The 22842-nt window shown below is 42.5% G+C and overlaps 1 protein-coding gene across 1 annotated transcript in view; it reads left to right on the plus strand.

Moving 5' to 3' along the window:
• The window catches only part of dpf1 (double PHD fingers 1), a 50428-nt gene that overhangs the window by 7094 nt on the left and 20492 nt on the right, over positions 1–22842 (plus strand). Inside the window, exons 2-8 of the mRNA XM_067594096.1 lie at positions 12174–12203; positions 12640–12800; positions 13780–13887; positions 14256–14383; positions 15435–15524; positions 16471–16549; positions 16644–16775. Coding sequence (XP_067450197.1) covers positions 12174–12203; positions 12640–12800; positions 13780–13887; positions 14256–14383; positions 15435–15524; positions 16471–16549; positions 16644–16775 — 728 coding nt within the window. The remainder of the gene's footprint in view (positions 1–12173; positions 12204–12639; positions 12801–13779; positions 13888–14255; positions 14384–15434; positions 15525–16470; positions 16550–16643; positions 16776–22842) is intronic.

The raw sequence follows: 22842 nt of genomic DNA on the forward strand, positions 1-22842 counted from the left end.
GTGCGTGTGTGTGTGTGTGCTCCAAGTGATACCAGTTTCTACGGTGTTTTCATGGAGGCCTCTCCCTCCCTGCTGTTTGCTTAGTGCAGGCTGAGGCAGACTGCTCAGTGTGGGCTTCAGGATTCATACTCACATACACACACAAACACACACACTACAAGCTCCAGGCATTCTCATTCCCTTTCTTCATCTAATCTTGATTTGGTGTGTATGTCTGTGACGGGAGGTTTATGTTATTGTCTTTACTGTATGTGCAAACATGTATTTCTTTGTTATATTTCTGCATGCATATTAGTGTATGTCCTCCTTGCTGTGCCTAAAGACTGTTTGTACAAGCGTGAATTTGGTAGCATACACTGGTGCGCCCATGTGTGTGCACATGTATGCAGCACGCGTGTACAGAGGTGTCCTTTGTGTTGTTTTTGTGCCCTTGCACAGTGCAGGTCTGTGTGATTGTCATTTCTGTCATGTCTGCCTGGACATTTTTGGTAGTCAGCTCCAGTTTGTTGGAGAGTTGGCACCATGCAGTTAATTACTAAAGCTGCTAGTATTTCTCTCCGGGGGTGACATGCAAGCCAAAATTCTGGGGGTGGGGTGCACAATTAGAGCGGGGGGCATGGGGGTCCTACCCCAGAAAAAAAAAGAAAATGATGACGCAATTTTCTGCAATTTGACATATATAGGACTTTGGGGGAATTATTTTAAAACTTCACTAAATAAGTTTTTGTGACTCAGTAACATCCCACTTTATATTAGGGTAAATGTTGTATATTTATTTAAAGATTTTCATGTCAATTATTTGTCTTGTTACAGTTAATGAAAATGACACTCACTTATTCAATTGCTTCTACACTGCTGCCACTTTTCTTGAAAAAGAGCTAAATCTTGTCTGCTTCACCCCAAAATTTTAAGGGGCATAAATTCACATAAAATGACTATATCCACAATGCAAATTTAATTTAGAGAAAATAGATAATAAAGCCACAGATGAAATGAATCTGCCAACATGGTAACAGCTGTATTTTCAAACACAATGCAAAGGAAGCAGCATGAGTACAGATGAGCCTGTGCTGACATCCCATAGCAGCGTCTGCTTCATTGCCAATAAAAGCTCAGACTGAGCAGTAGTAACCTATTTTTCAAACTGCTTGAAAAATCCATCATCACCACTAGCAAGTACAAGTACATATAACCTGTAATCACACCTACACACACTGATATAACTAGGGAGAGAGAGAAGGGGGAAGCAAAAATAGCCAAGTGTAGGATTTTCTTGCCTAACTAAAATCTGTCTGCAAGACTCCAAAAGGAATCTCTAACTCTCCCCAAGTTCACTTCCTGGGTTCTCTCTGCCTCGACTGCAATGACCATCAGATCAGTCATCCTTTCTCGCAACATCGTGGTCTGCGGTCTGCTCTTTCACAAGTCACGACTAGCTAGTGAGCCAGAAGGCTAAACAACCAGATTGACGGATGGCTACTAGCTTTAGCTGGTACTAGCCAACCATCTCGCAAGGCAAACTATTCTGATATTTCTAAAATGCAATTGTGTATAACTAATTGCATTTCATTTTCACACATTTGAAAAAGGGGATTGATGCTCTACTAACCACTTCAACAGCACACCGTTAAGCTAGTAGCTAGTAGCCTAGCCTCAGCAAACACTGACACTGACATTTGAGCGTTCAATCAAGACGTCACGTTATAGTTCAAAACTACTTCCAAAATGGAAGCTGCGCTGACATCTGTGATGTTACCTGGCCATCGGCTGGACAGGCAAATATTGCTAGCTACATAGGTAATCGTTTATTTTAGCTAAATCCCACATCCATTTGGCCAGTTAATTATATTTACAGTAATTATTTTCATATTCCTCAACCCACAACCCAATCCCAATTCAATTTCCAATTTGATTCAATATCGATTCCGTTTTTTATATTTCAGTTACAATACAAATTTTATAAAATGATCATAACTAAATATTGTAAAAAATTAATAAAAAAAAAAAATCGAGATATTCTAGATAATCTGAATGTTGATAATATGGCAAAAATGAAAATGACAGAAAGTGTAAGATTTCACTCTGAACGTGTTATGGTTCTGTTGACAGTCTGACTCTATGTCCCTAGCTATTCTCCACCACTCCTCCAGAGGCCCTCAGACTTTTTTGCCTTTTTGTTTGGACTGGGCTGAGTGGCAGAAAACTGTTTTGAGTTGTATCTTTAAAGACTTTTGGCATGATATCATTTAAGTTGCCTTTATTAGTGAGACTGTATTCATTGTGTTTCTGGGTTTTTGGTTTTCTGTTTGCTCTGGTTTTTTCCTCCTGTGTTCATGTACTCCTCCTCAGGCTGCTCTTCCCCTCACACCTACCCTGCATTCAGTCTTGTTAGCCCTGCCCTGCTCCCCGTGTCTTCCCCAGCCAATCAGCTCCCAGCCTGCCCTTGTGTCTTGCCACCTGTTCCTTGTTGTTTCATTAGTTCAGTTTGTATTTAAGTCCTGGTTTTCAGTTCAGTATTGTTGGCTCCTTTGTTCAGTTTGCTCTGTTTTTGCCGCATTCTGTTTCAGTTTTGCTTTGACCTGCCAGCTTTGTTTATGCCTGCACAAGTCTTAAATAAAGAAGTTATTCTTCAGCCTCGCTCAGCCTGCAGTTTCCTGCATTTGGGTCCACCTGCTCCGTTCCACCTAACAGAATGATTGGTTTGCCTTCTGTTTGTGTGTGTGTGTGTGTGTGTGTGTGTGTTGGTGTAAAATTAGGATTCAGCTTTCATTCATAGGATGTGTGGTTTGATGATGGGCAGTTTGGTTTCTCGATGCCTCTCTCTGTGGTCTGTGTTTTCAGCAACCTGCGCGGCCACAGGCCAGAGTGGTGCAGCTGTTATAACTTCTCCCTCTACCTAGAGGAAAAATCCTCTGTGCTGACATCTGTATAGTTGAGCCTTTCTTCCTTGTCAATGTTAAAGGAACAGTTCAACATTTTGGGAAATATGCTTATTTTCTTTCTTGCAGGGAGTTAGATGAAAACATTAATGGCGCTCTAAACTGTGCAGTAAATATAAAGCTACAACCAGCAACCAGTTAGCTTAGCTTAGCACAAAGACTTGAAACAGGGGAACAGCTAGCCTGGCTCTGTACAAAAACCTATTTAAACAAACAAGATATAACATGTTAATTAGTGAGCTTTGGAGGGGCTGGCAGCTGCATTTTGTTACCTTTGTACAGAGCGAGAGTGGTATCAATCTTCTCATCTAACTCTTGGCAAGAAAACAAATAAGCATATTTACAACAAAATGTCAGACTATTCTTTTAAGTCTCTGCTACATTGCCACATGTAAAACTGACCAGCATTTAGCTGATGCTTTGATGCTTTCTATTTACATTTTGACAAGTTGTTCAAGAACTCAGCATTATCATGGTGTCCCTTGCTGAATTACCAGGGAAGGGCTGGGACAAAAGTATAACTTTTTTGTATTTCCCTCTTTGCACAGATATGCATTTATTTAGAGTAACCATATTTTTATTTTGAGCAACATACACATGTCCTCTACCAATATCAATCTTTTTTTATTTTTCATTTTGGATAAATGCGTCAGACGCAATTAGACCGGAAATTGACATTGCGCATTGCTGCTTTTGGCCCTCTCTGTTGGGACGAAAGAAACACAGGCATGGGACAAAAGTAACGGTTGGATAAATCGACCACAAAACAAGTAAGTACTTAATATTCTGGCATATAACGCTCAGTAATGCTTCAGTTAGTCATCCAAGCAAATAACTATGTTACTCTCAAATCAGTTTATCATTAAATGTTGCTATTGTATGAAATTAGTCCAATGCATCAAACTCACCTTAGTGCATAATCACCATTTTCTCCTATTAATAACATTGGATTGGAATTTAAGATGTTTAAACTGTCACAAATCCTTACCCATCATGTGCACTCCATCTCCAAATCATGCATTTCTCTTTTTTATGAACAGCAAGAACAGTCAAACCAAACCGACCAGCAACTTCACTTGAAGTAAGTTGTTTCAGGTAATGTTTTTTCTTAGGCTCTGTCCACAAGACATTTTGACTTGTCATAGAGGGTTAATCAGGTGTAGCTATATAGAATAATGAATAGTTAATTATTTTTTAATGGTTACACCTGTGTTTATCCATTTATGACATGTCAAAATGTCTGCAGTGATAAGGGTCCATTATCCTATCAATGTCAGTAGGATATAGGCCTAGACACAAAGATAATCAATTAAATAAATGGACCAGTAAGGCCTCACTCAAGGCAAGTTATTCCAGAGAACTTTTGTTTTTTAACCTATTAACCTATTAATATCAGTTGTGTAGACACAAAGATAATCAATTAAGTAAAACTGATCAACTGACATTTTTCAGTCACTTGTTTAGAACATGAGCCTACATTAAAAACTAATACATAATAGCCTTGAACAATGGATGGTGCACAAACATGTCTATGTCGTATGTGATCCACCCTCTAACGGCCTTTGCTATTGGTTTACCCTACGAGGCTCCGCCTTGGCACCTGAGAAATGTCTTGCACTCACCGCCCATTTGGGGTGTAGCAACCGCGTAACACCCTCTACCTATAAAGCCCAGTGCACTCGCTGCTCATCTCCATTTTCACTCAGCCACTTTTGAGAATGAATCATCACCTGCAAACTTCATTTCACCATCCAGTGTCGCAGAAGAAGTCATCATGTCTACTAGCAAGTCCTGCATCTCGTATGCCTCACCTATGCCGCTGGCAAATTCTTACGAATCCTGTTTCTGCTGCCTGGGTTGGTGGCACCAGGCTGGGGGTGACGCTTTCTTCACCTGCCTTGCGCGCCCCCAAGAGGAACTCAAGTGGCGACACAATTTCACCGAGTCCGTCTGGTCCCTCCATGCTAGCCCGGTGCCAGTGGTGGAGAACACAACGACTTGGTCCAAACCATGGGATGAATACGATGAGGAGGATGAATGTCACATCTATGAGGAGGAAGACCCTGCTTCCCTATTTAAAGATGATGACCTGCCAGCAGCCCACCGCTATCTGCTTGACAACCTGCCCTGCCTGTTTGCCTTGGCCCCTGTCAGGATGGTGACCCCGCTGCCACCACAGCCTCCCTCCTTAGCTGCTACTGAGGATTTCACCACAGGCCTCCTGGCCTAGCCATGTGGGAAGCCTCGCCCTTGTGTTGTCATTGCCAAAATGGTGCCCATCTTTGGCTATGCGCAGCGTGAGTGGGCGACTCCGCTGTCTGCTAAGCCCCCAGTGGTGACTTACAGTCCGGATTCCACTGTTGAGGGCTGGGAGTGGGAAAGGGGAGTGCCTCCCCTCTGCCTCCCTTTGGCCAGGAGGGTGGCCATTGCTCCTGTCTGAGAGGGACAATGTAATGGCCAGCTTCCTCCCAGAGCCCTCTCTGGTTCTCCCTGATGGCAACCGACAACCCCCCCCCGCTGGGGGTGGATACGCTAGTCCACCCAGTTTGGCCCCCTGGCCTGCTATATGTCTTCTCACCCCTTTGACTGAGGATGCAGCTACACCACAGGGCCTGGACACAGCATCCATCCATGGTAGTCATGGCACCAGAGAGTCTGGGTGTCAGGTAGTTCTTGGACCTTCGCCTCAGGTTTTAACCAAGAGCTAAACCTGTGTGCCGACTCTTCACAGAACACGCACTGCACCCAAACTTTACCTGGCCTGGAGGAGATGAAGTCACACCACAAACAAGGCATTCTGATTCTTTACCTGCATGAGGAAGACCACTTCCTTGCTTGGTAGGCTTGACAGGCTCTTTCTGTCTGCTTCCACTGCTTCCATCCACTTTGCCTTATCCTCCCACAAGACTTACTTCACAGGGGTGTCAGTGAGGATGGCGGTTGATCTTTTTCTCCCCCTTCTCTGCTCCTTTCAAGGTCCAGCCATGGGGAAAGGCTGGAGCACCTCTGGACTGAAGTCTTCATCTTGAGCCTCAGCAGTGGAGTGGAAAGGACTGGCTGAGATGAGTGATGTGGTTGGTGCTGGTTCATCCTGGGCAGGTGGTGCTGGCTCCACAGTGGTTGATGGAGCAGGTCTATCCATCACATAAGCAGGTGAGAAATCTCACTGAAGATGTTAGAGATAAAGGGCCAAATTCCTGTACACCTGAAGCCAGCTGCTGTGTTGGATAGTCTTGCAGCAGATGGAAGCGCTGTTGCCACAATACCTGGTAAGTCATAAATAGTATTGGGTTTTCCAGGATTTCCCAACATCCAGCAATCCATAGCTGTGTTGATGTATCTTTTCAGGGGGCTGAAAAGACTGTGATCGAGGGGTTGGTACTAGTGGGAGCAGTGGGGGTGGGGAGGTGGGGAGTAGTAGCACTACACTGTTGGCTCTGCAATACTCGATGCCTTCCAGCAAGAGGTGTCACAAAGTGCTTCAGGAATGTCAGGAAATCATTTTCCTGCATCCACCCTGACCCACTGCATAAGCCAATGCTGCCTGTGGGCCCATCACAGACAAAGTGGTCGTGGGAAATCTTGTGAGGAAACACAAAGTGGGGTGGTATGCTGTTACCCTGAATGTTGACCGCTAATGCCATGGTGACTAAAGTCCCTCTCTCCACAGATGTGATTGCTCCAAACTGCTTCATTCCTAAGCAGGCAATTATTTTTTGGGGCTCTTGAACAGTGACTGTGCTGGTCTCATCAACATTCCACACATCTTTTGCTTGGAAACAGTGGTGGTCCAGGACTTTGGACAGGTTTGAGAAAAAGGTTGACACATTATTTGGATTGAAGCTTATCGCCCCCGAAAGGCTGGTGGCCTGAGGATGATGAATGGAAAGATGGGGATTCTGCTCTAGGAAGCCAGTGAACCAGTACTTCCCAGTCATCTAGTGGGCATCCCAGGTCTTCGGATAACTGATACATTCATGCCTCTTGGCCAGCTGGTAGGCAAGCCTACAAACCTGAGGACATTAAAGGGCCACAATGAATTATTAACATTTTTGACCCATGAACTATATGTATTTTTGAACCTAATTATCTCAACTTATTAATTATTTATGCATTTGACAACATTTTTTAACCTATGAACTGTAATATCTATTTATTGTTTTTAACTTGTGACTTTAAGTCAATCAATCAATTACTTATGAATTTGCATGAACTTAGGCTAATTTATGAATGATTATGAAATTTGTCATTGAATTCTGAAGACATGAAATTGATTTCATATTTGGTATTGTGGTATTGTAGCCCTGTAACTTGGTGCATGTGCAATGCTGACCCTGTTTTTTTCTCACACACCATGAGCCTCAGCAATAAAGCCTGACATTCTCTAACATGAACTGTCACAATTATCTAAGCTTACCTCATGAGGACTCAGCCCATAGTACATATCTGCAGCCTTTAGCAGATAATCTCTGAGCCTACCCTCTTGCTCCTCAGAGAACTCCCTATTGTGAGCCCTGTAACCTGGAGCATGTGCAGCGCTGTCCTCATTTTTCCTCTTTACATGTCTGTATAAGGTGGTGGTGCATACTCCATGAGCCTTAGCAGCACCTCTTACAGACTCTCCCTCAGATAAAACAGCTTGACATGCTCTAGCATACACATCTGGACTGGTTGGACCTCTGTTGTTCTTCCTCACCCTACCCCTAGGCAATTCTTGCAAACATAAAGAGTAAAGAAATACATCTTTAATACAGTAATAGCGTGACAAAAGTAACACCATGTTACTTTTGTCCCCCCATGTCTCCGTCAACTTTATCCTGGTTAGCACCAAAGATGGGCTAGCATGATAAATTAAACCTTCAGTGATACTTAGCCTACAGATAGGTCTACAGGTTTACAATTTTCAACAAATAAACATTAAAAACAGAAAACACCTCTGTTTTGTATTTTTTACTTACCAAACGAAAAATATTTTTTTCTATTGTAACTCTGGCAAAACTGATCAGATTGGGCTGATTTTTGGCTGCAGACTCAATGCCAGGGTGTACCTCGTGTGTACTTGCATGTGTCTGACTTCTGTGTTACAAGAGAAAAGGTCGGTGTTGCAACCGTCCCCCTGATACTTTTGTCCCAGCCCTCCCCTATTTTACTTAGCAAAATGGCAAGCAGATGAGATAGCATTTGAGAGAATGTTTGCTGATCACGCCCTTTGCCATCCCCACAATGCAATGTTAAACTGAATCAAATCTGAGAGCAGAAGATTATTAATTTCAATCAATAAATGTTGTCTGCTTTTTCTCTGATGGGTATTTGCAGCTGATTTAGAGCTTTTATGGTGCAGAAAAATGTGTTTGCAGCCCTCTCTTAAATGACAGAGAACTCAAAGATGAAGAGTTATTAGTGAGCCACGTCCTTGAAGAGGAACAAGCTTTTCATAGGTCACCCTGCTCTGTCACTCACTCTACCTTCTTCGCTCTTTGTCCATCATCTGTCTGACTTTTTGTCTATCCCTTCTCTCCTTGTCTATTTGTATTTCTGCCTCTCCTTCTGTTTTCTCCCCCTTCTCTCTCTCTCTATACCGCTACTGCCTTTCTCATTCCCTCTTTCCTTCTCTCTTTCTTCACGCTTCTTCCTCTCTTTGAGTATCTCCCTCTCAGCCTCCACTTCTAGTCCTTCAGCTCCTCTCGTGTACAAGCCTCCAAATGTGCAAACAGTCATGCAGCTCCCCTATCACAATATGAGATTGGGAGCACCCAAATTGAAAGAAGCCATTTTCTACAGCCGTCAACTTATTATCGAGGGGGGACCAACTTATTCCAATACCTCTAAAGGCAGCGGAGGAGAGAGGGATGGAGGTGATGGAGGGATGGTGGAGAGTGGATTTGAAGTGAGAGGGTGGTGAGGGAGGAGGTGGATGGGGAGCTCAGTGGTGAGCTGTTTTACATTTTGAATGTTTCTTTTTTTCACTCAGTCTCTCTCTCTCTCTCTCTCTCTGGTATTTCAGTTTGGTCACTGGTGTAGCCTTGAAGTCTAAGTCTTTTATTCACCATGTTCCACTTAATATTTAAAAAAAAACAGCATGTAAGGGTTTCTGGGCCTCTGCTTTTTTCAATGTATGTGGGTGTTTCAGCACCCCTCAGTGTGTGTATGTTTTTATTCTCCCTCCTCATGACTATTTATATGCAAACAGCAGGTATAGTTGTGATGATTTTGATGGCTGCCTCTCAGATGACCAGCCTTCTGGTGGTACAAACTCTTATATGAAATTCAGGCATTTAGGTATTGCTTTTATCCGTAGCACCTTATGATTGGTGAGCACTTCAGGGGCTCTGGATCTAACCTGCTATTTTTTGGACAGACCTCTATTCCACTGCACTCTTCATACACAGCACTAAAACAAAGTGAAATGAGGAGAAGAAAAGTTTTGGTGATGCACCTCCAATGCAGCCATAAAATACTCTAATGGTCAAATGCACAACCAATTGCAGGCGCTGAGCCGTAAAGGAGCATACAGTATTATCTTCGACAGAGAAGAAAGCAGCTCAGTCCCAACGACACATTAATGGACATGAGCGCAGCATGCCCCACATATTGTTGCCCTGATCACATCCTTTAAATGTCATACGTCTAGCGTTGGCCCGCGAGATTGCAGAACTGGTTTAGGAGGTTTTGAAGATGCCAGACACAAGCTGTCAGACCTCACCAGCATCTGCTGCATCTGATGGTAGAGTTGAATTTGTCCTTATTTCCAACCAGGACAGTTGATTCTACTTGACATTTTCACAATAGGATCTTTTCTTCCCCATCTTCCTTTATGTGAAGAAAAAACTGTTTTAATCCAGCTTTTAAGGACATTAAACTTGAAAATAGTTTTCTTTTTGTTCGAGCGTCTAGTCAAAAAGTCATATCTTTTCAAACATAATTTTGTTTTTATTCCACTCAATGATGAATATGTGCTCATTTTTATTCTTTTACAGTGTGTTGTGGTTTAATTAATCTAATTAGCAGATATCTCAAAAACTATTTAACAAATTTCTGCAAAATTTTGGCCTTGGGCCTAGAAAGAACTGAAGCATTTCCATTTCAGCTTACAACCCCCACATGTGTATTTTCTTGGATTCCTTGGATCAAGATGAATCTTTCAGCACATGCAATGCTTTAAGAGTTAGTTTGCAATTTAGAATTTTTGCAAACCTATCCTTTGAACAACAAATTTAATCTGTCCTTTACTAAACTTGGTACATGATGGATGGGAAAAAAGTTTTAAAATTTGCTTTTTGACATGCCATACTGCCATTGTTTACCCCCTTTTTTAAGGGTCAAACTGCAGCAACATGAATACTAGCAACACTAATATTACAGGTTTTCTCCTCTTGCTTATACCTATTTTCTGCATATGAGCACAATTTCCAAAACACATACCTCTTATATCTCATCTCTAAACTTGCTCTGCACAACACTTAACACATTTCAACAATTGCACTCTCACTGCAAAATTCAATTTATTTGCCCTTTGCCCTTTAATTTATTTGCATGTATTTGTGTAATGAAAAATCAATAACTCAGTAGTGTTAAACTCTCAGCACACTACAAGTAAAGTGATCCTACAAGGAATTCATCAAAAAGAAGCGTTTTATAGTACGTCTAAAAGGTTTTTCATAAAGTCAAACTTTCTTACAAATCATGTTGTGTGTAGTGTTTTGGTGTTTCATCTGTTCTGTAATACACTATATATCTTCTCTCTGTGCCTTTCTATCAGTGCTCTGACCATCAGCCTGGGACATTTACCTGTCAAAACTTCAGAATACAGTAGAATATCTACAATCATAACCTGTGAACTTTACTTCATTCCAGCATCTATCTGTTGGATTTACTGTAGCTTCTCCATCTGATCACCAGTAATGGAAGACAAGGGAAGTGAGTGTGTGTGGTTTGATGGTGGCAGGCCATTATGGTTAGTGTGTGTTGGGTTGAGGCATGTGTGTTTAAAGATGAAGTAGTAATAATTGATTGTGCTAAAAATTTTGGAACGGGTGTTTACTGTATTGGTAACAGCGTTTTATTCTGGTGGGCCAGTGTCACATGGGGGTGGAGCAGGTGAGCCCAAGTGCTGACACTCAGAGGTAAGGGGGCAGGGACACAGTTGGACAAGGTATTTATTGCAAGGAGGGAGGAAATGGGATGTAGGCCTGGGGAGGATTGGGCTGGAAGCTGGGAATGTAGGGCTAAGGATTGGGCTGGGAGCTGGGAGCCTCGGGGTGAGGCTTGGGCTTGGAGTTGGGAATGTGGGGCTGAGACTTGCGGGACTGTGGGGAACAAGAAACGGATGGGAGTCAGAGCAGACGGGACTGCAGGGAACAGGAGACAGGGTTAGACCAGGAACACAGGCAACAACAAGATTACAGGATAAATGCAGGAGAAATAGACTGACTGAGCAGAGGCTACGATCTGACAGTGTGGATCTGACAGGGCTGAGTATGAGTAGAGGTCTTGATTATGGAGCAGGTTGCAGCCACTGGGAAAGTGGCAACAGGTAGGGAGACACGGGAATCGTGACAGACAATATGAAATTTAGTGATATGGGTGCGTATTTTGGGGAAACGTACATGCAGTTTGTAACTTTGCATTTGTGGTTAAGCAATGGAGAAAAAACATAATTTATGATTAGACCCACAAGTTCTTTTGTTGCCTCTTTGTGCAGTTGCAGTCAAATTTTGATGAAAGAACCACAACATCTTCTCTGGGTGTTCCTGCAAAAGGCTGCAAAGACCAAATTAAACAAATCTTTACTAGCGCCAGCACTGCACTGTTTTTGTGAAGGTGCCGTTGGCCTGGCTCTGTAGCACTGTAGCTCTGTGTGTGTATGTGTGTGTAGCTCTAGTTTTGTGTGTTCTGTATCTACTGTCTGTAGAGCAGAGTGACCTTGATGTCTGCACTCAGCAGGAAGACACAAGAGAGGAGCGATTAACAGGAGAGAGACAAAGAGAAGGGAGGGAAATGCAAAGAAAGATGAAAATGGGAAAAGAAGTGTGGGAAGAAATGGACAGAGTGTAAAAGTTAAACATACACCCAAAAACAAGGAGGAGTGAAAGCGAGAGTGAAGGAAAGATGTTGAAAAAGAAGCCAAGCGAACGGTGGAGGGGAGAGAGGAAGTAGGGTGGGGTTGAGGAGTGACTCACCACACATCCGTTGGTTTTTTTTTTCCTTCTACTTCTTTTCTTCTTCTCCCTACAGGCAATCTGGAGGTGCAGTCATCAAGAACAGGTAAGAGCGAGTATGAGACATTGAGGGGAGAGGAGGGAGGAACAAAGAGAAGAATATTACACTGAATGTTAATTAAACTCACACTCGTACAGGTGAGAAAATACAGCGCATACATTGTCCTCACAGTGAAAAATGTGTTACAGACTCTTTCACTGTGCTGCGTGTATGTGTGTGTGTGTGTGTAGTGGCCAGCTCATCTGCTGTGCCCCAGGTTAATAGGACTGTTCATCATCTACACACACACATAAAAACCTGCCCTACACTTGTCCATGAAAGTCCACTTGAAGCCCCTCCTCTCTCGACTAACACACATACAAGCATGCCTGCGTGTGTTTGCCATCTTATTTTGCTGCTGATGTTTGACTTTCTGTATTCCTTCTTTGTCCTTCACCTGTGACCCACACACACTCCCTCCCTCCTCCCTATTGTCTCTCAGTCTTGGTGAGGAGTTCTACAAGGAGGCCATTGAACACTGTCGCAGCTACAATGCCCGTCTGTGCGCCGAGCGCTCCATGCGTCTCCCCTTCCTGGACTCCCAGACCGGTGTGGCTCAGAGCAACTGTTACATCTGGATGGAGAAGAACCACCGTGGGCCAGGTGTGTGTGTGTGTGCCTGTGTGTAAGGTGTGTGTTTGATACCTGGACATGATAAATGATGGTGGGTGGCTGGCTGAAGCTCGAGGAGCGCTCCTCCTTATTGGTGTGTGCGTTGTTTTTGCCAGCTGTTGTGCCACACAAATGATTCTCACCAGTCATTTTATCCCGCGGCTTCCTTCCTTCCTCTGCTCTGCTTGTTTCTGTCTCACTTTCCTTCCTCTCTCCTCTTTTTCATTTCCTCATTCTCTTCTCGAGACCTCTGTCTACCTTTCTCAACTTTTTTTTTTTTTTTTTTAACTTTCCCCAAAGGGTGTTTCCTCATTGCTTTCTGTTTCTCTGTAACATCAGTGTGTTTTGGCAGTGAATCAGACACCCCTGTAGGCGATGATACGCCGCTGGCACCAACTATTCCACAGAGAATACATTTATGTATGTGTGTTTGTGTGTGTGTGTGTGTGCATGAGTGTGTTAACGATCTGAGTTTGTAGGATGCGTCTAGTTTCTGCCACTACAATGTTTTTGTTTGCTTGTCACTTTTAGTTGGATTCAAGTAGAACAGAACCGATCAGAAGTGAAAATTCAAATGATTTGTATGATTTTTAAAAAAAAAATTCATCTTCATTTCTATTCTGTTTTTCTTTTCCGTTAATTAACTTCAGTTATTTTTAATGGTTAACTGTTCATCAAAAAAACATCACCATAAATTATTCCAAAACCAACAAAAAGTAGTTTATATTTAAAAACCTCATCAATAATGATAAATTATTTGCTTTGGAAACGTGTTCAGTACCACAATAGCATCCAGTCATTTCTGTCTTTTAAAATGCAAAACAGCAGTGTAGACATACTTTCAAATCTCCTAGCACATCAAACTTCATCTATTTATTTATCTAATCATCCATTTTTTTCATGTACTCATTAATGAATAAATCATGGTAATGTGTCCTACAACTGAGCTGTGTTTCCGTCTGTGTTTCAGGTCATGCTCCAGGTCAGTTGTACACATATCCCGCTCGCTGCTGGCGCAAGAAGAGACGGCTAAACATCCTGGAGGACCCACGGCTTGTACCGATTGAGTTCAAGATCGGTAAGGAGAAGGAGGAAAATACCGGCTTGTGTTTGTATCCTAATTCACATGTATAGTCACAGTTGGCAAAACTCACTATACAGTATGTCTATCTCATTTACTGACATTCTACAGCAGGCACATGAAGAGAAAACTCTGAAAAGAAAATTTAGACATTCCTCCGCAAGCAACACACTCAGTCATGTAATATTTTAGACAAATTGCAGATGATTTCTTCAGCTGCCGTACACTGCAGAGGCTGACGTCCTTTTTTGCCTCGGTGAACCAGCCAAATATTGCTTCCTCAGGGCTCTGTCAGCTCCACTGTGCATGTCAGCGTGAATGTGAGATCTCCGCTGTTTTCTGATTGCGATTCTCTTGTTCTCCAGACTACGAGGCCTCTCTAAAGAAGGAAGGGGGTATCCCAGATGGTCCCGTGTTGGAGTCGCTGCTTGCCGGGGAAACCCTGGACAAGAAGGTAGAAACCAAGGAAGAAGAGCCAATGAGCGAGTGTCAGGTGAGACTCGCGTCTCTCTTTCTTCCCCGTCTCTCATTTAATCTCTTTCTCTGTGTCTTTCCCTCAGCTCTTTGTTTTTCTGTATGTCTTGTTCTTGTTTTCTTATGTCAGGCTCTTTTTATCTATGTGTTTGTTTTTCTTTGTCTGTCTCTGCCTTTGTCTCTCTTGGAGTGTGTGTTCTGGCGGTGACACAGGCTCCCGCAGCTCTGACAACTCCCTCCTGGCACATAGCTCGTGTGTGTGTGTGCTGATGATTGTGTGTGTGATTGCACTGCAGCCAGTGTTTTTGGACCAACTTTAGGAATGTTAACATTAGAGGAAAGTCCATCGACTGTACCTCTTTGTTGTTTGTCATCTTTCATACAGTGTGTTGCACTCAGTAACTTCTGAGGCAAAACTTAATGCCCATCCGGCTGAGTATTTCACCAGCTAGAGGCCGTTGCTTTCAAAGATGGACAGCTAATCAATCAGCAGTTTTGTGAATGGCACTCAGAGTGGCCCTTTAAGAACTAGAAAAGTGTTCAGGGCCTCTAATCCAGGGTTTCCCTTGACTCTAGCCCAGCTTGAGGCTCACCCAGGTCGGCATGGCTTTCTCACTCTTTTGTGTCATTTCTCCGCATCCACACCTCCCTTACTGTCATTTTTATAGATTATATGTATTTACTTTTGGCATTGACTGCAAACACGTTTATGTTTTTAATATAAAGCTGGCGTTTCTTACACTAAGGAAAAAAATATGTGAAAGGTTTCTTGTCTCAAGTTCATTGAGGGAAGGATTTGTTGTAAATAAATATGTTTATTGCAATACATATATTGCAATAATATATATTGACATATTTAGCCATGATTTGTGTTAATGGCTCTGTTCTTGAAGGTTTCTTTTTCCTAAACTGGATTAGACAAACACCTACAAAAGCAGCAGTACAATTTCATTTCACCCATGGGTCCATGCAGGTCTAAAGCAGACAGAGGCTGAGATAATTGAGAGAAAGGAAAGGAAACTAACCTGTCTGACGATCCATCTGTCTCTCACTCTATACCTCCCCCTTAGAAGTTGCTGGTGGGGGATTTCCCTCATGAGCTGGATGTGGACGAGATGGAGGAAGATGTCCCGAAGCGCAAGAACCGTACCAAAGCACGGGTAAGACAAGGATGATATTTCATAGTTTATTTCTTCTTTCCCTGGTAATTTTATACTGAACTAACAAGCCAGGAAACACATTGTTTCACTGTCAATGTAGAAAAGTGAAGCCAATGAAGTTGACAAAAATGACTCAGATCAAGCAGATCTTAAAGTTCAGTATCTTTCTCATCAGGCACAGAACACAAACAGATATTCTCATGTCAAAGACTGAAAGGGAGCCGTTTGCTAAATTTTTCAGAACAGTTATTACCTGAAAGTCATCACTTCATAATGGAAAAAGCTATCTACTAATCATCTACAGAAATGTCACTTTTATATAATCCCAGGTCTGAGTTTACGATAGATATGATTTATCGTATTTCATATAGTATGTCTGACTTGTGTTCCAGACTCAGTAATGAAATGTCATCTGACAAACGAACAGTTAACTGGGAATAAATGCAAACACATACAGAGATTAAAATCATGCTGAGACGACCTTTTATTTTTTTACAACCTTGATTAGATCAGATGTTTTTTATCTCTTTCTTTTTGGGCATCCTATGGGAAGATAATCAAGTGTTAACAATGTATTTTAAAAATCATCACACACACACGCACACACAGACAAACGCTGACACACTGACACGCAGACACCAGGGTTGCTAATTGGAGCTGTTGCTCCCCTGCTAGGTGTCATCAGCCCCCTCCTGCTGGAAGTGGAGCTTTTACACTGAGAACAGATGATTAGAATGCAAACGTGTGTGTGTGTGTGTAGATGCGTGAAGTCTTTTTATTGTGTACGCGCGTGTATAGACTTGCAAAGACAAGAGTGGAAGATCAAACTTTCCCTGTGTATCTTACATGTGTGGTTTTGCATGTGACTGTCGTGCTGCAGTCTGAGTTCTCACAAGTTTGTGTGTTCGTGTGTGTGTGTGTGTGTGTGTGTGTGTGTGTTCTGCAGGCCTACGGTGTCGGGGGCATGAGGAAGCGACAAGAGCCACCCGCCATTGAAGACAGAGACAAGCCTTACGTCTGTGACAGTGAGCATTGCCACATTGTTTCTTTATTCCTGTTTCTCCCGTACACTTTTATTCTTACACTTATACTCTCCCTGTGTGTGTGTGTGTGTTCCAGTCTGTGGAAAGCGCTATAAGAACCGCCCAGGGCTGAGTTACCATTACACTCACACACACCTGGCAGATGAGGAGGGTGAAGAAGACTCAGAGCGACACACGCTACCCTTCCAGCGCAAGAACAACCACAAGCGTGAGTGTGCTGCCTGAATATTAAATTGATTTACGTTGTTTTTTTTGTTTTTTTGTCCTGTCATTCATCATCTTCCATGTGGAGTGTTTTACACTTACAGGACTAATATGTGGTTTAGGTTTAGCAATTTCATGGCCATTCCCACAATCCTTAATAATCAGAATATTATCAAGAACTATTGATCGTCCTGGAGTTCCTCTTGCAGCATCATAGATAGCTACAGTGCTGACTGCTGACCGAGCCAAATCCAAAGTGTGCACTTGTGTGGATGAGAGATAAGATTTCTCCCAGCGGAGCACTGGGTTTAGCTGATTTCTTCAGCTCTCTCGGATTCCCTTGTCAGGGTTGCAGCTGATCAAAACAGGTCACCGGAAGTCATCTGACCTGGCCTCTCGACTCAACTCCTGACCTGGGGGGTTAACCAAAGGATCACGCTGGCTGGAACTGACGCGTCAGTTATAACTGGGAATTTTATTTGATGCTATTGATGTTTAAATAACATTTAAAAGCCTAAAAAGAACAAGAGAAAGAGAAAATAGAAGCTCAGTTAGTTACTGACATAATGCAAGTGTACTTCTATTGTTTGAAGCTACAGGAGATTAATCTGTGAAAGCACTCTCATGAATGGGGACAAACAAGGGTTAGTCAGTTTTTGATCTGATGGAAAGGTGCATTGTCACACTTTCATCTGTTGTTTGACATGTCAATAGCCAGAATATGTGACTCCAGTTCTCTTGACGGTTGCATATGGTGCCGCAACATTTGCATTGTTGCCCCAAGGCTAATTTGGCCTGAGGGTAATTTTACCTTTTTTTCGTAGCATTTAACGCTTCACTGTCTGGTCCGCTGTGCAGGACTGAAGTCACGTCTTGTGTTAGACAGTCAGTTTGAACGCAGAATACGCTGCCTGCCAACAGTGAATGGTGATAATAATGCACAAAAAAGGGCTGAGGTAACTATTTACATATGTAGCAAGTATAATACAGAATAAAATACTGACTTCACATTACAGTTAAACAATCAGTTTTTGGTCTTATTTTGACAGTGTAAAGGTAAACTCAGTCAGTCAACACCTATCAGAGTTAATGTAACGCTCCACACTCCTTACACAGCTGCTGCAAAGACACCTCAACTCATAGAGAGAACAAACACCTCTTCAATCAAAACTCATCAACACCAGTCTTACTCTCTCCAACACATTTTACATTTACATTTTAGCTTCTTCTGTATGCACACAGTATGGCTGCAGCTTTTAATGGCTTAATGAGTATCCATTAATGTGCTGGTACCATGAGGTAGTTATAATGAAGACACACGGCATCGCTGGCTAATGCCTCCAGCACTTCTTTCCAGACAGTGTAGACATGTATGTAGATGCAGAACGGCAGGAACCCAGATGTTTTTGTTATGAAGAGGCATATTGTAGACTGTCAAATAGCAAGTATTTCCACTAACTCACCTAAGATTTGGATGGATGCAAGACATCATGCATTTTACTTTGTCACAACAATAAATAATTAGCACAGAGGATCACTGTTGTTGTCATAAGGAGCACACCATTCAGTATAGATTTTGCATGAAGACAACAGCCCAGTATCCAATGAATTATGTCCATATTTGATTCTGCACCTCACAATATTATGTCCAGTGTAGTGTGAACTAGAGAGGTGGAATGCTGGTTCATGTCCCGCCACAGATCTGCAATTTTGTTTACCTCTTCATTAACTGAAAATATTTACAAATATTGAAGAAAACGAGAACTTTAAAAATGTTAGTAATTAACAAAAAAAAAACAAAACATTGTCATTGAATGTAATCCAGGGTTTTGCAGGTCTGAAGGCCCACATGAAGTGTCATCGCCTTGTGAAGGAAGAGTTTAATCTGCAAAGCCCTCATTTTATAGACATTAAAGATCCCCTCCAGACATTTTTTTAGATGTCTAAAAATACTCTGCTTTGAAGAATAATTTGTGTAATATAGTTTTTTCACAAAAAAGGTTCAGTTACCGCATTCAGATCCTTAAAAAGACATTTCCTCCTTCTCCCTCACTGAGAAATTCAGGATTTCTGAATATGCACATTTTTTCATTTCAAAAGTTTTACTGCTGGGCGCAAGATGTCTCCTACTTCACTGAAAACTCCATTCTCAGTGTTGGTGCTCTGAAGGCTTCAAGTTTCCACATCGCACTTGTTTAAGTTGCTTACTGGACCACGTCTGGCTCCAAATTAGTTGTAATGTCACAAATCTTGCTTGTAGGCCCGCCCCCTTAAACTCAGATTTAAGGCCAATGCTTTTTGGCAGACGAATGTAAAAACAGCCTTTTAATGTCAAACTCTTTTGAGTGGAGGGGGGGGGGGACTTTAAACATGTTCAAACAAGTTTCCCTCCTCTTTGCTCACAGCAAACATTTTGACTTGTAGCATCAACAGCACAGGTGTAAATAAGATTAATGATGGCTCTGTTCCATTTAGGTTCTCCAATAAACCAGCATGTACAAACCAGGTTGTGGCACTGCATGGAGCAATTTAATAGAATATGTTCATTATACTAGTTATTACTTACACCTGTGTTTGACAAGTCATAATGCCCTTCATGAAACATGTCTCATGTACATCTGACTCATGTGCATTTACTCACATTGAATATCAGTGTGGATTTCACCTCCTGCCGCATCATTCCCTATGGGACCTTTGGCTTATATTCAATAAGATGAACTACTGGAAGTAAGTATGAGAGTTATTGAGTATTGGCAGACTTCCTGAAGCTGTAAAGCGGCCTGTTGCAAAACCTGGAGGGACTTAAATTTGTACAGGCAATTAAACAGTACAGCAAGATTGTCCAAAGATCACCAGTGCAGTAAAAATCATTAAATCGTGGCGTATGCATAGCAGCACTGTGGATCGTAGGAAAACCTGAGACTGCAGATAGCGCAGGGCTACAAACATTCTGCTAAAGGTAACACAGGTGGTATAAGAGAGCAATAAATGCCAGAGAACAACAAGTCAAGCAAATATTTAGGTTTCTATGAACAGGTCATGAATCAGACCTCAAACCTCCACTCTGTCAGCGGCAGCATCCACACTAACCACAGTGCTACTGTCTTTGTTTCTTTGTGGCTATTTATTTTCACCCTCAGGGCCAGTTTTCTATCAGCATGTGGTTTTGCTCATTGTTGTCTTCTGTCTGTGTGTTTTGTTTGCTTTTGAGCACTTCTTTTAAGGACAATAGAATGCATTTATCCTGCGGGAGACTGCATTTTGGTCAGTAATCGTCAGTAAAATGGCTACAGTTGTTCACACTCAAAACACCAAGAGAAATGGCTGTGGGCATTTGAAAAGGGAGTGCAGACGATTCATTCACGTCCTTTGTTCCTCCCAGTCTTAAAACAAGCAATTGGCTCAGAATAGAACACAGATAAACACACAAAAACACACATATCCACCTTATCTGTGTATGCTGCACTGCAACAATGTCCACACTGAAACTATGCTGCATCTCAGTTAATTGGCAGTGTGTGTTTTTAAATTGGCCTGTCTGACAGAACAGACTGGCCCAGTATATGTGTGTATGTGTGTGTGTGTGTGTGTGTGTTTGTGTGTGTGGCCATTCTGCAGTCTTAGGTCTCTCCAGTGGAGGAGAGCAAGAGAGACAGCATTTGAATCGTTTAATATCCCCCATCACTCCCTCCCAAACAGTCAGTAATCACACACAGCACACACACACACACACACACACACACACACACACACACACACACACACACACACGGCCTCAGAAAATGCAATCTTCTCTGCTGAAATGAAAAAGGAAGCTTAGCCTTTTTGGTTGCACTGTATGTGTGTATTTGTGTGCGCGTGCAAGTGCACATGCATTTGCAAGGCTCTGTGAGTGTGTACATACATGTGAGTGTGGATGCGTTAATGTGTGTGCGTACGTGCCATTATAGCTTTCCCAATCTGCTGGGTGTCATGGAAGAGACTCCACCACCCTTCGGTATATTGCCACATATGTAATAATATTAATATGGCTCCCCCAAATGAGAGCAACTCTGCATGCATAATTCATACTATATTCAGGCTCCAAAAGCTGTCTAGACGCTATAGTATGTATGAATGTATGCAGCATCCACAACACAAAACACACAGAAACTAATCACCAAAACTAGAAAAGTCTGTCTTTCCTGCACCTCCGCTCGCTACCTATTTTGATAAATGACAGATTATTCCACCAGGAGATGACATTTTCCTTCCCTCTCTTTCTCTTTGTCCATCTTTCACTGTTTTCCTCTGCGCTCCTCTTCTTCATCCTCACTTAACCTCCTCCTCTCTCCTCCCTCTCTGCCTCCCCGCTCTCCATTCTCTGCTTATTTTGCTTCATCTATCATCGAGCTTTGGGTTTTCTTTTCATTTATTTCTTTGTTTGATGTCTTCACTCCCCCGGATCACCACCACCACCAAAATCAACCACCACCACTAAACCTCCTCGTATATATAGACCCCAGCCAATAAAGTGTTTACTCAAAATCAGCAGCACCATTAAAATTCAAGACTGCACCACATACTATATATATATATTTTACTCTTCTTCTACTTATTTTCCCCCAAACAGGAGTAGAGGTGGCTGAAGGTGGAGGGAGGGAAGGAGAATAGGTTGTGGGGTGCGAGGGGGGGCTCTGTTGGCACTGATGTGATGGTGGGAGGGGTGGAGGTAGAAGGCGGAGAGGAGGAGGCTGAGGAGAAGTGAATGAATAAGGGGGATGTTTACTTTAGAGGTCGGCCCTGCAGTGTCCACCTGAAAATTGGTTTTGTTGGTAACGGAGAGAGAGAAAGAGATGGAAGGAGGTAGATGAGAAAGAGAGAAAGTAGAGTGAAATAGTGAAATAGCAGGAATAAGATCAATAGATTGCAGGATGAACACAGACTCAGACTGAGAAACAGCAACTGTGAATTAATGAGAGAAAGAGAGAGAGAGGCAGAGAGAGAGAAATAGAGATGCAGAGAGGGGGAGGGAGGGAGGATAGTTGTCATTAAATCCCCCCTCTCAAATCAGAACTGAGATTCAGAGGCCACTTTATCTGGACGGACAGACGGTCCTACGGTGTGGAGCAGCAGGGACGCCGCTCTCTCTGTGTGTGTGTGTGTGTGTGTGTGTGTTTGTTTGAAAATGCACACAGCACACACGCGTGCACACACATGTTTCTTTTGGTGTGTCTGTGCTTCTGTGTGCCACTGAGTCGTGTGAATGTGCTGTATGGGCAATCATGCCCAACTTTGAGTGTGTACGTGTGTGTATGTGTGTGTATGTGTGACATGTAATTGAGCCCTTTGAAGGTCAGCGTCCCTCTGTTCCTACTCACCATTGTTGGTTGTTTTTTTTTTTCCCCCTCCAGTTTTTTTGCCTTTTGTCTCAAAATGGCCTCCTCCTGCTGTCTGCAGACAGAGGAGTGAAGGACGAATTTTGATCAACCAACATCAATATAAAACAACACTGAATACCTAAAATGGCCACTCCTCACTCTGTGTCTGTTGTCACTCCATATGTGCAACACTGCTTGTTGTTTTTTTCCTCTGCATCTACCTTTCTATCTGCCTTTCTCTTCCTAATAACAGCGAAGGTGCTGTTGTGTTTATTGCTTTAGCTGTTACATTGCCATTTATAGCGGTGTCACCGGGCAGATCCAGATGTGTCTCTCTGCTGGGACTCAAGTCTTTGTCACTTCACTGAGTCTTGTAAGCTGCTAAGTCTCTGCATCTAATGCTGTTTGCCACCAAAACTTCCCGAATTCTGACTATGATTTCTGGGGACAAAGTAGCGCAATGAGTTGTGACTTAATGTGTGATGTGTTGTTATTTAGTCAGTGTGATAAATTGTTAAATGGAAGTCACCCTTTGTTCTGAATGTCCTCAATGTTTCAGTACAATTCTGATGATTTGATGATTTGGAGCATCATCTTTGCTGTAAAATGTAATCATCAATGATGAGATCTGAAGAATGGAGGATGCCAAAGTTTGCCCAAAACTCTTATGTTTAATGAGTCTCTCCACTGGGCTTCAGTGGCGTGTGCGGA

The sequence above is a fragment of the Thunnus thynnus genome, chromosome 7, assembly GCF_963924715.1.
Source record: "Thunnus thynnus chromosome 7, fThuThy2.1, whole genome shotgun sequence".
Lineage (NCBI taxonomy): Eukaryota > Metazoa > Chordata > Actinopteri > Scombriformes > Scombridae > Thunnus > Thunnus thynnus.